Genomic DNA, 18,526 nt, shown 5'->3' with positions numbered 1-18,526 from the left:
GTGATTTTTGTTTTATTTTTTATCTATTAAATATTGACATGTTATTTTGTAAATTTGTTGAATAATTATTAAAATATTTTATTTACTTGAAATATTTATTCTTTTAAGAGAAGACTCGTTATTTAGTATTTTAGCTATATTTCTTGTACCATTGCTATTGTGAAAGTCACCTGAAATTATCTCCATTATCTATTTTATCAAGCTAACATTTCATACTAAAATTAATTATAGTGATAAATTATGTGAAAGGATTTGGATCTCATCCAGTGAGAAATCATTCCCGTTAGAAAGTAGTTAATAAGTTTGGATTAAATATTTAAATGGATTTCAAAATCTCATTAACAGAGAACTTTTACCAATCAATAAAGCATCTCAATTTCCTTCATCACATTATGCTGGACAAGTTTCTCTACATATTATTCAAACTGTGGTTCATATCCTTGACTTTGGTGAACATAATTTCACAAATTTAATTTTTTATTTAGGTTCAGTATTTTAATCATTGGAAAATATAAAAATAATTATTTTAGTATTTAATAATTCAAAAATATTACTTAGTGATTTTTTTAATCGATGTTAGTTGAACTTATTTTTCAGTCAAAATTTATTCATATTTTTTTATTTAATGCAATCAATTTTTTTATTAATTTACATTAAGATTTTTTTAATTGACATCTACCACAATTATTTTGGTTGTCATATGTTAAGTTATCTTTGAATAATATTGGTTAATATTATTTCTTTTTTGCTAACATTTTAACCAATGTTGGCTGAAAAGCTTTCTTGAGTGACATTAATGAAAAATAATTTTAATCACGGTGGATGGAAAATTTTTCTTATCAACATTGTAATGACTTTAGATAAAAAAATAATAATACATAACACAAGTGACATTGACAAAAAAAAAACTCTGTAACTAATGTAGATGACATTACTTGCATTGGCTACTCCTAACTAATGTAGATTCAAACTAAATTTAATATAACTCGATAAAAAAAATATTCCAACAGTATTAATCGAAAAATAACTCATTTACATTGACAGAAAAACTGCAACTTATATTGACTAAAAATATAGTTTTATTATAAAAAATAGGTTAAATCATTCCAGAGGTCCTCATTTTTGTGGCAAAATCTCAAGTAGGTATCTCCATTTTTATTTTACTCAATTGAGTCCCTATTTTTGAGAATTCGTTGCAATCAGTTCCTTTCCATTAGTTGTCCATTAACGATGTTAATTATGTGCCACGTGTCAACACGTGATTTTTTTGATTTTTTTTAATTTTTTTTAATTTTTAATTTTTTTATAACAATTCTAACATTTGTCTATAAATTATTGATATATAAATATTTGAAACAATATTTAAATAAAATTCAGTGCAAAATATACATTTAAATAAACTTAATTTTGTTAAAAATATCAATTATAATAAAAATACCATTGTAAATTTATATAAAAATTAAATTTGATATAAGGATGAAATTAATTCAGTTTTAAAAAAATTGGGACCAAATTGAAACAAAATAACAAATACAGGAACTACATTGAGACTTTTGACATCCAATAGTGACACGTGACACTGCCACATCACACTGTCTCTGCCATGTGGCACAATGTCAGATTGACACGTGACAATTTTAATTTTTTTTAAATTATAAAAAAAAAATTAAAAATTTTAAAAAAAATTTAAAAACATTTAAAAAATTTTAAACAAATTTAAAAAAAAATTAAAAAAAACCACGTGCTGACACGTGACACATAATTAACACCCTTACTGGACAACTAACGGAAAGGAACTGATTGCAACGAATTTTCAAAAATAGGGACTCAATTGAGTCAAATAAAAAGGAGACCTACTTGAAATTTCGCTACAAAAATGGAAACATCTAAAATGATTGAACCTAAAATATATTTAGATTCGACATGATCTCTATCAAGATCAACTCAATGATGTGTTGGTTGAGGTCGAAGTGACAATATTCTAAACCAAACAAAATCTTAAAAATAATAAAATAAAAAATATAGATCAAAGAAATAAAAGAACTTATTAGACATTTAATTTATTTAATACAATTTGAACTTTCATGATTTTAAGTAATTAAATTATTCTAATAAATTTTTAAAATTTCAGTTTTTTTAATTTTCTATCCAGACAATATATTTTATAATATAATATTGAAATTTTCTAAAAAGCTTATCTTAATTAAAAGTAATTTTAAATAAGGCTATTTATCTGTGAATACTTTGGTCCAACCTTCAATTAACAGGCCTGGATTTCTCCATTTATATAAGGTTTATATCTATATAATATCTCAAATATTAATAATATAAATATTAAGCATGTGTTTGATCTTTTAAATTTGGAACAAGTTTTCATTTCGATATAAAACTTAAACTCGTATTTGAATTTTAATTGTTGTAATAGAATTTGGAGTATTAATCTTTAGTGGAGAATATTGCATATAGTATTGAAATGATAAAACTTTAGTTGGTAAAATTGGATTAAAAATTTATTACTATTAAAATTTGGAGCGTTACACTGTGCATGTCAATTTACACATTTCTTTATGACTTTATAATATGGTTTTAAAATAATTAAACATATTATAAAGCTTGGATTACAACTTGGAAGGGAATCTTAAAAGAAAACGAAATTATATTGTAATAAGAACTTTCTTTTAATACGTATCCATTGATACATGATAAAAAGGTTAAGAATAAAAACAATATCAAAGGTATTTATTACGTTAAAAATAAAAAATCATTCAATGTTTATTTTTTTTAAATGTATGATGTACTATTAAAATAATTTTACACGAGATGTCTTAATACGCAACACCTTTTTTTTATTTCTTTCCTTCTAATATTAATCAGTGTTAACTTTTACGCAACAGAGAGAATACACAGTAGGATTCAAAGAGATGAAAGTATATTCAAGAATGAATTGTATCACATACACATGGACTACAGTGCTTTATATAGCCGCACATTATACAGAGAAACAGAATACAACAGAAAAAACTGATAGTTGTTTTTTATTAACTAACAAGGCTGATACGTATTTGACTTAACTACCTAACACTCCTCCTTAAGTCAAACTGGCTTTAATATTGACAATGCCAATTGCATCCTTTAGCCAACAAAGCCTCTCTGTTCTAAAGGCTTTTGTGAATAGGTCTGCTAGCTGCAACTCAGATGTACAATGCTCAACCTTGAGTTTTCCATTGCATACTTGATCATGTATGAAATGGAATCGTGTTTCAATATGCTTGCTCCTCCCGTGCGATGCAGGGTGCTTTGCCAAATCAATCGCAGATTTGTTATCTACCATCAACCTAGTTTTGCTTGAGAGTTCCACCTTCAATTCTTTCAGGAATGTTTCCAGCCACACTGCTTGACAGCAAGCTTCAGAAGCTGCAACATACTCAGCCTCACAGGAAGACAAAGCCACCACGGGTTCCTTAGTTGAGTTCCATGAGATTGGAGCTCCCCCAAGAAAAAAGATGTACCCTGCAGTGCTCTTCCTATCACTCCTATCACCACACCAATCTGAATCAGAATATCCCACTAACTCCAATTCTGAATCAGCTTTTCCATGTGGGAACAGAATCCCACTGCCCATCGTCCCTTGCAGGTACCTTAGAATCCTCTTGGCAGCACACATGTGTGACTCCTTTGGATCTTGAATATGTCTACTTATTAACCCAACACTAAAGCTAAAATTTGGTCTGGAATTGCACAAATATCTCAAACTCCCAACCATTCTCCTGTGATCTGTAGCATTAACAGATTCTTCATCTGGTGCGGATTCCAGTTTCAATCCAGCTTCTGTAGGTGTGACTGCAGGATTGCTATTCTCCATCCGAAATCGTTTCAGCACATAAGATGTTGTTAAAGCTACCTCTCCCCATAATTCCTTTGGTAGGTTCTTACTCTTTAACATGCACCTAACCATGTTCATGATAGTCCTATTCCTTCTCTCGGCAACACCGTTGTGTTGGGGTGTGTATGGAGGTGTGATCTCATGCTCAATCCCAGCTTCATCACAAAAATCCTGAAAATCTTTTGAGGTATACTCTCCTCCTCCGTATGTTCTTAAGACCTTGAGAGCCCTTCCACTCTGCCTTTCCACCAGATTTTTGAATGTTTTAAACACCAGGAGTGCCTCATTCTTCCTTTTTAGCAAGTACACCCACATCTTGCGAGATAAATCATCAATGAACGTAATGATATATCTGTTACCTCCATACGTTTCCACTTGGATAGGACCGCCTATGTCTGAATAAACCAGATCCAATTTTTCTGCAGCTCTTTGAGGGACAAACTTGCAGAAACTTCTTTTGGTTTGTTTACACTCAACACACTCCTTGCACACATCTCCAGGAGCCTCCAACTCTGGTAGTCCTTCCACCATGTTCTGATTCTTCAACAGACACAAATCTTTGAAGTTCAGATGCCCATACCTGTAATGCCAAGTCCATTCTGTCTTACTTGTTGAAGCAGCGAACCAATGATGCTTATTCATCCCAACACGAAAAGTTCTATTCTGGGATAGTTCTGCCTGTAGAACAAGGTATTCTTGTTGATCAAACATGCTTAACTGATTATTTTGCATGGTAATATGATACCCCTTCTGTAGTAGCTGGCCTAAGCTTAACAGATTAGTCTTCAAGCCTGGTACATATAACACATCTTCTAGCAGGACTCTTCTTCCACTATCAGCACTTAACACCACTCTTCCCATGCCTTCTGCTAACAGGCTGTTGTTGTCTGCAAATTTGATCTGACCATGGGTTGATTCACTCATCTTGACAAACCAATCCTTCTTTCTCGTCATGTGTGTTGAACACCCCGAGTCAAGATACCACGATGTGTCTTCTGCTACCTCATTATCAGTCTTTGCCATCAGAACTACTGCTTCTGAGTCTGAATCTTCTTGGGCAAGATTCGCGTGGTTGGTGGACTTGGTTTTCGACCCTTCTCCATTCCTGCATTCACGAGCAAAATGCCCCTTTTCTGACAATTGTAACATCGTACCTTTTTCTTGTCAAATTTCCAGGGTTTGTCACCATCTGCGTTTTGTTTCTTCCCTTTTACGGGTTCTATAGAATCAGATTCTTGATTCTGCTCCTTCCAATTCTTGCCTCCTTTCTTCACTCCTTTAGGCTTATCTTTCGGTGTGGACCTCACTTGTAGAGCTTGTTCTTGAATACATTTTCTTTCACTCAACCTGTACTCATGCGCCTCCAGTGAGTGTTGAAGTTCTTCCATCTCCAAAGTTTCAAGATCTTTGGTCTCCTCGATTGTTATCACTAGGTGATCGAACCTCGGTGGTAGAGACCGTAAGACCTTATGCACCACATGCTGATCAAAGACCTTCTCATTACATGTCTTCATAGCATTTACCAACCCTTGAATTTTATCAAGATACTGTGCAACTGTTTCATTATCTTCCATCATTAGAAATTCAAACCTCCTTCGTAGGGCCTGCAACTTTACTTTCTTGTGTTTGTCTCCATCCCCATAAGTCTTTTCCAAGATCTCCCACACTTCTTTGGCAGTAGTTGCCTTGCAGACCTTGTTAAAGATATTGGAGTTTACACATTGATACAGCAAGAACCGTGCCTTGCTATCAAGCTTTTGTTGTTGCTTGAAGTGCTTCTTTTCTTCCTCAGATGCCTTGCTACTTATCACCTACACCTTCTTGGATGATTTCTGCAACATCTTGAAACCCAAAAACTGCAAGCATTTTGATCTTCCATTGATCAAACATGTTGCCGTCAAACACTGGTAACCCTCCCTGTATGAGACTCCCCATTCCAGCCATTCTTCAGTAGATCCACCTGACAATACCCCTTTACGTGAGGTTCTTCTATGGGTTTTCTTGATTGAGCAAGAAACTACTCTCTTTACCAAGGAATCACTCCTCTATCTGGAATACTACCCAAAACAGCTTTACAACACGTACTAGCCCTTTGTAACTCTTCACAGGTTCTATCGGAACCTTGCTCTTGATACCACTGTTAACTTTTACGCAACAGAGAGAATACACAGTAGGATTCAAAGAGATGAAAGTATATTCAAGAATGAATTGTATCACATACACATGGACTACAATGCTTTATATAGCCGCACATTATACAGAGAAACAGAATACAACAGAAAAAACTGATAGTTGTTTTTTATTAACTAACAAGGCTGATACGTATTTGACTTAACTACCTAACAGTCAGTAGTTTCATCTCCTCACACTTTAATAAAAAAATTGAAGAGTGTTCTTATTCATTGAGCTTCAAAAATCAATGTCTCTGTTTCCACTTTTATCTTGAAAGGAAATCTTTAATAATAGCTTAATTAACCCTGCAAAAATATCAATTAGAAAAAATATTTCATCATCATTAAGTTTTATAGACCACTCAAACTTATCAATGATTAAAGAAAATTATATCTTGATAATTATAAATAATTTGATAATCACTGATAGGTAAATTTTTAATAGAAAGAAATGCAAGGCAATAATTCTAAAGAAAAGGAAAATCACAATAATTATTTCAATTAAAAAATTGTAACTATAAAATCGTTCTGGGTGATATCAGTACCCAATAATTAATCATAAAACACTATGGGCTGTGGATCGTGTTCTACTATGTATTCTACACCTTAAATATACAAATTATATTTTGAATTTAAAAAATTATTTAAACTCTAATATAATTTTTTATACAAAAAAAAAATCGTGAAAAAATGGTTGAAAAGTAAACTTTAAAATAAAGATTAAAAAAAATAATAATTGAAGACATGGTCGAATACGATTTTTTATAGCCATGATGTTTGGAATGTAATTGTAAACAAATAAAAGAAAATATTAAGAAAGTGAGAAAAATGAGAATTCATTCTTTATTTTTTTTTTAATTTATATTGTGAAAATGATTAAAAAATATAATCTTAACAAAGAAAATTCTTTTGTAATAAGCAAAATTTCAGAGTTTATGACTAAAATATATTTTTTTAGCTAGCTTTTGTTTTCATCTTATATCAACAATTAATTCTTTTGAATATTAAACCAGCTATACTAAAAATAAATTTATGCACGGCTTCTTCTTCTTCTTCTTTTTTTATCATCAACAGTTATTCTTTAAATTATACAAATAAATCTTAAAACTACTTTCTATCTAACATGTTTTCACATAAAATAAAACTTATTTCATCATATAGCCGATTACACTTAACTTACCTAATTTGACAATTAGTTTAATCACAAAAGCCTATTAATAACAATATACAAGTAATAAAATTATAATTATGGTTTCCTTCTTCCTTATTTTAACCAACCAAGAAAAAAAATAATCATTATATTTCTTTAATTCATTTCACAAATCTATATTTTCTTTATTTTTTTTCTCTCATTTTCTCTTTTTGCATTCAGCTAAAACATAAGTATTAGACAATTAGCTCTGAGTTTTACTCTTTTTTTTTTTTTATCTTTTAAAAAGCAATGTAGACAAATTTGCAAAATCACGATAGATAGTTGAGAAAGCCTTACTCATGTTACATTTCACATGAACTTAGAGATGAGATGGAGCTTCATAGAGAAAAGTTAAATTCACAAAAGAGAAAATTACCATTTTTAATGCATTGGTTTCATACCACAAAACTACCCTTAATGTACATGCTCCAAAACTTTTCTACAAATCCACTTCATGAACATGCAAAACACTTCAATTAGAGGGAACAGTTGAATCTAGTAATACCTGCAAATTTGGCTGCAACACATTAATATTATTGTTTGGGTGTGGAAGGATCCAGGAAGAGGAACAACCCTAGAATACATCATTAAAGAAGTTTTTGAAGTTTGGGTTGGGTAAATTATTCTACAGGATCATGAAATTTAATAAACATGTAACAACCTCAAGAGAAGCATCAAAACCCTACTTTTAAAAAAAAACACAGATTTCTATTCTCTGGTTTCCCTTTTCACCGACCCCAAAAAACACAATAATCCACTACGTCAATCTCGAATTAGTGTCACACTAATTGCAACTTATCTCACCGGAAAATACTTCGTCGTCGCCGGAAAGTTCTCTGTACCTGGACGGAGAAATATCAATCTCAATCAAATTCTCTTCTTCGAAATGAAACTCCATGCCCCTCTTCCTCTTGAATCCATCAAGTGCTATCTCAATCAACCCTTCTCTGTCTTCTTCTTCTTCTTCCTCATCCTCCTCTTCTTCTTGGCCCCACCTGAACTCAACGTCCTCCGGTGAGTCCCAATCTCCGATCGCCGGAAAATCACTATCCGATTCGCTATCCGAATCCGATTCCGGGTAAAACCGCGACAACGAAGGGTACCTTACGATACCCACGTTCTCGTTTGCATCATCACCCGCTTCTTCACCTTCACCATACTCCTCATATATCACATCCAACGGCGCTTTCACGTTCCACTCCCTAAAACACGAACTTGGCTCAAAACCCACGTTGGAATCGACCTCTGTTTCCGAATGAACCCGTCGGTGCACTTGTTCCGTCGTCTCTGTTTCGTTGGGTTGGACGGGACTCGAACTCTGTTTCTCTCCCCTGCATTTGCTTCCTCTGTTTTCTTGATAAACGATGGGTGGTTCGTCGTGCTTCCTTTGATTTTCCCTTGTATCGTGTCGTGACTTCTGAATTGCACCGAGGCGGAGAATGGAGAGAAGGAGAATCGAAGTGAGAATGAGAACCGGCGATAACACTACCTTCAAGAAAAGGTTGGGCAAGTAGAGGAAAACCAAAGTACAAAAAGTGACGACGCAATGAAACAGGGGATCCGAAGAGAACACGGAGAGAAAGGACACTGTTTCTTCACGTAGAAGGTTGAAGAAGTTATGAAGACACAAGGAGGAAACGAACTTCATCTCCAAGAGAAAGTTAGTTTCATCCATTTTTTTTTTCTCTTGTCGTTGTTAACTATGGCTGAGAGGGGAGTGAAAATAGGAAAATGAAGGGCATGATGGAAGAGAAAGCACGAAGGTTTAGGAAGGCAGTGTTTGGATGATAAGAAAAAGGAGAAGAAATTGATGGGATTTAAAGGGCCACCACCATGCATGAGGGCTTAAGAAAGAGTGTTCTTGTGGGGTTTATGGCGTGAGAAGAAGGCATGGAATAATAAAGCTGATGGGGTGTGGACCTAGAAGTACAGGGTACACTGACCTAAACGATCTTGTGTGCACCAAAAACATCAAAAAAGTGGTTTTGCTTTTGCCTTAACTAAAGAACTCTCTCGTATAACTTATTTATCTTTTAATTTATATACAAATTAATGAAAAAATTAAATTTTTGAAACTTTTAAAAGAATTTATTAAAGGTTATTTTCCGAAAAAAAATTAGGAGGAAGGTGATTGAAAGAGTGCCTAATTTGATAGAGTGATCCATGTCCATGTTGGGCACTTTTAGTTGTATTTCAGTTTCGGAATGAGAAACTACACCTAGCATGAGATGCAGGTTGGACTATTCTTTTAGGGTAAGTCGGTCAATAAGTGCCTTCACATGTATCGATTACATCCTCAAGTTTGGCTTTTATTTTTTATTTATTTTTTCATTCTCTTCCCCATGAGCATAGCTTAGGTGGAAAGATGCTAAAACCTAATCACCATTTGTTTTTCTTTCTTTTCATTCATTTTTTCAATAAAAACCATACTTTATTTTCTTAACAACACGGTAATGACTCATTTAATTCAAAAGTTTGGATTATAACATGAAGTAAGTTGCCGCCGGTTTCTCTCCAAGTTATTTTAGAACAGAAAAAAAGATAAAATTAATTTTTTACAATAATATTATGCCTCTCGGTTCATTATTTACTTTTTTTCTGACGTAATTTAATCTATGTTATTAATTAATTATTAATTAATGCATCATTATTTTTTTTAAAAGAATAATAATAAATCACGTCAGAAAGTAAACGATAGAAGTAAAAAAATGAAATTCAAAATATAATTTTTCATTTTTGTTACAAGTTAAAACTAGTTTAGTTATAATATAATTTATAAAAAAAAATATTTTCTTTTAACTTAACTTACGGAGAACTTAATCTAATTGTTTTCCTCTTAATGTTTTTTTATTCTATTTTCAGAGTACCTGCAAAGAAATCCACCTAACATCCTTTTGGGTCTTTAAGTGTGTCTCAACATTAAGTAGTAATGTTTTTGTTTCATCTGTTTTTAAAATAACGTAATACTAATTAATATATATATATATATATATATATATATAATTGATGGATTCTTAGAAATATAACGAAATTTTTACGAATATACACTCGTAACATAAGATAGTTTTACAATATTAGTCAATTGCAAATTATTATTAATATAACTTTTAAATTAGTTATTGTGAAAGTAATGATAAACTTATTACACAATTTGTGATTAACTAATAATATAAAGGTTGAAATATTTTACCAGGATAGGTTAGGTTAATCATGTATGACTTGTCTATATATAAAAAGTTTCACACCACTTTTAATATAAAATTTTAAATATTTAAGCTTTTTTAGGTATTGTTTTTCTATATATCATTTAATATTTTTCTATTTAATATGGGGCTTTCAACTTGTTTGATTTCTAACAACTTTTTCTATAAGTGTGAGTAGAATTTTACTTTGAATTTTTACCACATACTTATTTCACATTTATCCTAACATATTTTTATTGACTACTGAACCTAATTGCGATTGAGTCTTACCACATATATATTTGTTTATACATGAGCTCGACAATAAGACAAATTATTTGTTCTGATATTATTGTTAGATTTTTTTTAACTGAAATAAATTGGAAAGATTAATCACATCTGGAGTATAAGTTGTCCATATAAAAGATCTAAGGTTATCTTTAATATACAACTTTAAGATTTAAAGTTTGTAGATTTTGTATTTCTTACGAATCTCTCAACTTTTTCATTTATATTTAACGTAAAATTTTTAATTTATATTTAAATTTTTAAAAATTATTTCCTTATATTTTAATACCAATAAGTTCGTGTTTGTCTATATAATGTATTATTTATTTATATACTCACAATATCTAAATTAATAATTAATTTTTTTATTTATTTAAGCGCACAATATATAATGAGGCTAATTCAATACGAAATCTATATTAGTACATGATTATTTAATAAAAATAATAGTTTGTTGAATTTTATTTGGTTAAATAAATTAGTTAATTAAAAATAGACGATATATTATATGGGTACTATCATTTTCTGTCCTTTGTCTAGAGAAACACATGTCGTTTTTTCTCCTTTTCATCCGCTATCACAATAAAGAGATCTATGATTTGTAATATGATATTTCACTCATTTAGATTTTTTTAATTTATTTTGTTCGTTACTTCAATTCGTGATGTATCCAATTAATTCGACGGGGTGGTAGCAAAGTACGCTAGACGCGTTATAAACAACTAAATTAAAATGGTTCCATAATTCTATATAAATTTAGTACAAGTAATTTATTATAAGAACGTTTATTGTCATATCAATGATTTTATCAATTATTTGTTTATGAATATAATTCAACAATAAGCCTTTTATTTTTACATTTAATTGTAAACTGCAATATATATGACACTAATGTTGACTCCTATAATTATTATTTAAAAGATAGAAATTGTTCTCATTGATTAATAGTGTAAACAATCATTTTCTAATTATATAGAAATTATATTGATTGAAATGTGGATAATTTATCAAATAGTTTTGAAGTCTAAGAAATGACCAATAAATATTAAAATAATACATGTATATTTCGTAATTCTCAAATATATATAATATGCATTCTTAGATAAGAGAAAAATCTAAAATCATATATATTCTTTATATATTTTGAGAGAAAAAATGACAAATAATTATACCTAATTCTCAATTTAAGAAAACAAGAATTTTTAATTATAATATTATAAACTTATGCAAAAGTAATTTTTATGACGGTTATAATTTATCTATCATAACAAGTGATGCATTGACAAAATTGTGAGACTTTCTATGCTAGTTGGATCTATATGCACCATAGTGAGTGGTGCGATGTCAATTTTGTAATAAATTACAAAGACTTTATATACCAGGTGGACCTAGAACTAGCATAAAAAGTGACATGGTGGTAATTTTGTAATAAATTACAAAGACTTTTTATATGGGTCGGACCAAGAACCAGAATAGAGAGTGAATGCGGTGACAATTTTTGTAATAAATTACAAAGATTTTTTATACTGATTGGACCTACAATCGACATAAAAAGTGACAAACAACTTTTCCTCATTGTGGTAATTGTAAGAGAGAAATGTCAAGATGTTAGGATTTCTAAGTCTCATAATGTGTCTCATCTTGGCGTCGAAGATGTCTCTGCTCACTTTATTCATCTCCCAAAACCCCTAATCACATAACCATTTCACCAAAGCCATATTCGCGTTCATGAGATCGCAACTCAAGGGACTGCTCAAACCCGTCGTTGAAAACTGATGTCTAGACATTGTTGCCTGCTTGCTGGATAACGACGCAGGCGCTACCGCGACGACAAAGTCCCTCATTCCACCTACAATGGAAGCCTCAATGTGGTGAAGCTTCTTGAAGCTTCGAGGTGCGAAATCGTGGAGTCAGTTTTGCACAAGGTCGCAACAACATATCAAACTGACATGATGGAGTTTTTGTTGGAGTGTTGTGGAGTCAGTTTTGCACAAGGCCGCAACAACATATCAAACTGACATGATGGAGTTTTTGTTGGAGTGTTGCGATGAGGAGTTAGAGGTGGATTCAATGGACTTAAAGGAGAGAACTTTGATTCACATAGTGGCGAGGGAGGAGCAAGTGAGGGTTATCAAGTTTTGTGTCACTCAATGGGAGGAAACCTTAATTGCATGGACTATAAGGGTTGGACCAACTCCATTACGTGACGTGAAAGGGGAACGTGAAGGTCATTAAGTGTTTTCTAGAATGCTCAAATGTGAAATGCGTGAAGGACATGGAGGGGAGAACAATGTTATGTGTTGCGACGGAAAGTGAAGAGTCCCACACACACAAGCATTAGTTGAGCTTAGGCGATTCACTGATGCGTGCGACGAAGGTTGACGATGTTTAATCATCCATGAACAATTAAGGTTCATTTGATATACTCTTTATTACAAATATATATATATATATATATATATATATATATATATATATATATATATATTATGTGAAATTATATGCTCTCTTTTTTAAAGAATAGAAATATAGCGAAAGAAATCATTCAGAAAAAGTCGGGACAATGTTTATCGTAAGCATTTATATAAATGTCTATGATAAAAACATTGTTCCGACTTTCTCGAAATGATTTGTTTAGTTCCATTTTTATCCTTTTAAGAAAAAAAGCATATAATTTTACATATTTTCATGTGTCGAATTAATGTTTCTAATTTTATAACAGTGAGAATTAAAATTAAAATATTATAAATAATGACAATACATTTTTATCATTTAAAATTTTAAAGTTCAATAAAATTAACCAATATTTCATAAAAGTCACTAGCAATAAAAATAAACTTTATTTTTACACGTAAGAATATTTATTAATTATATTATTGGAGTAAAATCATATTTTTTAGTAATATTTACTTATATGTAGTTTGACTTCAGCCATTGCAATTTTTTTACGTAGTTTGATGTGTTTTTTTTTTTCTCTTCAAAATGATCTATATTATAGTTTATGCTAAGATGTTATAGAAATGTAACCTTAAAGTGGAAACTGAGTTTGGCATTCTCCACTCTACTCGGATGGAAACCACTCAAATCCCTTTAATTGGTTTCTTCTTCTCCAAATAGGATCTATGATCTAAGGGGACATAACCTTTCTCTTTTACTATTAGGAATGTCGTTGTACTTGGAAATAGTAATTGAGTTTCTGAGGTAAAAACAAAAGGCTTAAAAATCCCATGGAGTGATGGAGATATATAATAGTGGTTTGTTAGTAACAATCAAAGTGTTATCTTTACAAAAATGATGTCTCGCTTTTTTGTCATATACTTTTGTGTGACAAAACCTTTTATCAAGTAGCAATGTCCATTATGGGCACATCTTCTGTCTCCTTTTTGTAGTGGGATGGAAATGTCTTTGTTGAGTGATTATTAATAGATATTATAAGGAAAAAGTTGGATTGGAAGTCCCTATTTATAGGAATACTTTTATGTGTTTTGGATGAGAGGTTGCATCTGCTGACTTTCTTCATCCTTTCTATGGACATGTCCATGCCATTAATAATCAATTAATAGATCCATAAATTAGGGAGAAATAAAGAATTTGAGTATCTTTTATGCTTAAAGCTACATAACAAATATTTGTATTAATTTGTGTGAAGCATTCTAATATTAATTTTTAGGTTTAGTTAAATTATACATCTCTGATAAATTTGGATATGTTTATTTAAGTTTGTACTAAATTTTTGTTTGAGTACTCGAATATTTTATATTTTTTTATTGAATTTCTATTCTTTAATTTTGCTGTAAAATAGATAATGTGACCTTTATTTTTATAGGTCTCAATTTGACCCATAATTCATCACCCGACCATAAGTGATTATTGAATAAGTCCTATTTCATAGGACCACTAAATGAGTGGGTCAAAAGAAAGCTCTAACCTCAAACTCCCTCTTAAAGTGGGTTAGATCACTGCAATATTTTAATTAACTTCACCTTAAGCCAAAAGTATGTTTGAACTACTATAATATTTTAATTAACTCATAAATACAACACCTTAAGTCTGGGTCAAAGGTCGAGTTGAGTCGTCCTAACTTCAATATTGTCCTAAGTCAGTCAAGTCCGATGTTTGGGTTAAGTACGCCCAAACTTAAGGTTGAATCGAGTCAGTTTAGACCAAAATTTGAGTCGAGCTAGTCCGGAACAAATGTTACCCAAAGTCCGTCAGGCCGAAGTTTGAGATAAGATCATCAAGTTGAAGGTCAAGACAACCGACTCAGGCTGGAGGTCGTGAAGGAAAGACCTTGGGCAAAAGTTGAGACTAGCAAGCCCAAACAAAAGATCGAGAGAGGTAGGCCTATACAGAAGGTCGAGACCGGCCGACTAAAGCCAAAGGCTAAAATGGGTCGGCATGGGCCGAAGGTTAAGATGAGCCAACCAAAGCCAAAGGTCAAGACCAAGTGACGTGGTTGAAGGTCCAGTAGAGACATGTCGACATAGGTTGGAGGTTGAAGCTGACCGATGTAGGTCGAAGGTCAAGATGGGTCAGCCGGGTCAAAGATCAAATCAAGTTGGCCCAGGACGAAGGTGAAATTAAGGGTTAAATATGTTTTTGTTCCCTTAACTCTAAGGAACCAAAAATATATTTAACCCATAAAATTAAGTCACATTATGTCGAAGGTTGAGTCGAGTCGGCCTGGCTAATAGTCGAGCTGAGTCGGCTCATGCCTACATTTAAGCTAAGTTAACTAGGGACATGATCAAGCCGAGTTGGCTATGACCAAAAGTTGAGACTAGTCCTCGACAAGGGCCAAATGCCAAGACAAGTAGGTCTCGATCGAAATTCTAACCAAGTCAACACAGTTCGAAGGTTGAGCTAAGTCGCTCGAGTTGAAGGTTGATCTAAATTGACTCAGGTTGAGAGTCGATTCGAGTTGGCCCGACCTTAAGGGTCCAACCGAATCAACTTGCATCAGTGGTAGAGTTGAGTCAAGTTAGGTCCAATCAACCTCTATCTATCTTGATCTTATATTCAATTCGCATTGACTAGTCCATGGAACTTTTGTGCTATTTTGGTCTTGTGGGCTTTCCTTTTGTGGACCTTTTGTTCCTGTAAACATTTTTTTACCTTGACCCTTGTGAACTACTATCGAAACCTATAAATTTGATTTAATTGATTGGTCTAGTTATTTTATATATTTATTTTTAATTTTTTAATCTTGTGACTCCATTAATATAATTTAAAAAGAATAAAGTCGGAAATGTTCAATAAATCACAAAAATTTAATAATAACTCAATTAAACATATCTACATTTATCATATACTTAAATTTAAATAAATTTAATTTTTTATTAATATAGTGTTTCAGTAAATTAATATAAATTGAGGGATTTTCTTAAGTCTTCTAATTGTCCAGTTCAACTTTAATAAGAATTTAGCACTTTTCAGTTCAAATTGGGAAATCTGCGTGCATAATGAATAAAGCATGTCATGAAGGTTATCACACATTGATGAGGTATATAATTACTCATACTTCATTATGATTGATTTAGCATATGCAAAGGTGAGAATGATTTATAAAAAGAGTTATATATATTTTTATTGTTGAAAATTATGATGATTATTCAGTAAATTGAAAACGCCATACGAATCAATTAAATTTATAAAATATTACTCAAATATTAAAACTAATGTCTCCTTCTATATGAATTCAGTACTAGATGTAAAACTAGTAAAAATTACGACTTATTATAAAGATGGTAATATGAATTACTTACACTTTGTACAGGTGTTGACCTTTCAATAACCGTTTAAGGTAAACAAAGTTGTAATTAATGTGAGACAAAAGTTCGAACAAACATACATTTGACCTGTATTTATAATTTTTTTCATAGGACTGTAATTAGATAAGCCTAATCACGGTCCAATCACTCTTAATCTTGATTAGTGTCCTGTTTACATTAATTAAATTATTAGCTCGTTGTCTTAGACATCGTTTAGTCGTGACCGATCGACTTGACTACATGTATAAAGGATCAGGGTGAAATCCTATGAATAGTCCAACTAACGACGATTAGGAAGGTCTGTTTAGTGTAGCCGAGCAACTCGGATCGTGGTTCTCAGTTAAGCTGACAGTAGTTGAGAAACTTAATAAGGTGGTGTCAGACATTCGATACATCTCTAGAAACTTTATGTGAAGTAGCCTCCATGATCAGTTCCTATTGACTTGGTTGGTCGGGTACATCTGACTTGGCTGACTGACCCATTAAGTACATTAATAAATCATTATATAAATAATTATTTATGTAACCATTTACAATATTATCTTTTATTTAATATTTTTATCTTTCAATAAAAATAGTTGTATTTTTTTTACTACCTTTGTTCTGATTTCTAATTAAACAATTTTTTTAATAAATAATTTTATTTAATATTGTACTATTATTCTCTCCAACTACAAGACTTCTCCGCTTCAAATAACTAACACATATTTTCCTTTAATTTTTAAATTATTCTTTTAAAATTATACTTTTTTCTAAAATTATATTATTTAAATTAAAAATATACAGATATACAGCTAAATGTTTCGACGATTAAATTAGAACATATACTGAAGTAGCGTTTTACCGTAATTTTTTTAACGAGAAATTTAAAGATCTTTCATAACCTTGTATTGTTCAAATTATTTCGTTTATCATTTTTATTAAATTATATAAGTTGTTTATTATCAATCTAAATCATAATTTATATTTTTTATAAATTTAATTATATTAAATAAATATAAATACACAAGTTAAAATTCTAGTTAACATATGATTTTTGTATCAAAAATATATAAGTGTGTGTAAATAAAATAAAATACTTTCATGCTTATTGGGTTAAAATCATTTAATGATTTTTTCCCTCTACAATAAAGGTGTAGTTTTCTTAAATTACTCTCAATTATATTTATTAAAAATGATATTTTAAATTTAAAAATAAGGATATTTTAAAAAATAATGTTAAATAAAATGCGGAGAATTAAAATTTTCTTATAAGTCCATCAACACTGCCAAGTTTTTCACCATATTTAACTTTAGGAATAATAATACTGTTGTAGTATAAACAATGAAACGGTTATAAAATATAAGTAAATATAAAATAAATTTTCATTTAATACCACAACTTATTATTGCAAAATATTATAGAATATTCTACATGAATTACCAAAAGCTATATTTCTTCCATGTTATTATTTTCTTAGAGATCTTTGTAATTTTTCAACTTGTACCAAACACTTTTCCCTACCAATAACTCACATCGAATCTGAGGTCACCAAGAAAAAAATAATAATGTTACAATTTTCACGAAATTAAATTACCCCATTACAATATTACATGAAGGAATATCAAAATAATGCTTGAAAATTATTCAGTTATAACGTTAATATTTTCACATACGATAAGGGTGCTACTGTAAGGTAGCGTAAAGGCGATTAGGAAATAAAGTAGATCACAATGATTGAAAAAAAGCCATGCAAATTATATAACCAAGTAGAGCTTCCACTTAATTCAGGCAAAGCAGAATTGAACAAAATTTGAAGTTCAATAATATTTATTCTTCATGCACAAAGGTTCACTTCATTATTAACTATAATCACGTTATATATGTCAAAGTTTTTGGATTTTCTCGACCCTATTCAATTACACCCTTTATTCTAAACATGTGAAATTGAAATTTACCTTTCCATGGCACCCTTTAAACTAATTTAAACTTGAGAAATCAGGTAAAAAGCCATTAATTCGAATAAAACAAAATTTGATCCTCTTAGTCATGATTTAAG

At 31.0% G+C, this 18,526-nt stretch overlaps 1 protein-coding gene across 1 annotated transcript; it reads right to left on the bottom strand.

The window, feature by feature from the left end:
• Positions 1-7,742: 7,742 nt before the first annotated feature.
• LOC114177177 lies at positions 7,743-9,188 on the bottom strand. The gene has a single exon (XM_028062433.1). It carries the CDS (start codon positions 8,919-8,921, stop codon positions 8,031-8,033), a length of 891 nt encoding a protein of 296 aa, XP_027918234.1. The 5' UTR covers positions 8,922-9,188; the 3' UTR covers positions 7,743-8,030.
• Between the last annotated feature and the right edge of the window lie 9,338 nt (positions 9,189-18,526).

The sequence above is a fragment of the Vigna unguiculata genome, chromosome 3 (assembly GCF_004118075.2).
Source record: "Vigna unguiculata cultivar IT97K-499-35 chromosome 3, ASM411807v1, whole genome shotgun sequence".
Taxonomy (NCBI): Eukaryota; Viridiplantae; Streptophyta; class Magnoliopsida; order Fabales; family Fabaceae; genus Vigna; species Vigna unguiculata.
The sequence above is the reverse complement of the archived record's forward strand: the minus strand, read 5'-3'. Positions and strand labels throughout refer to the sequence as shown.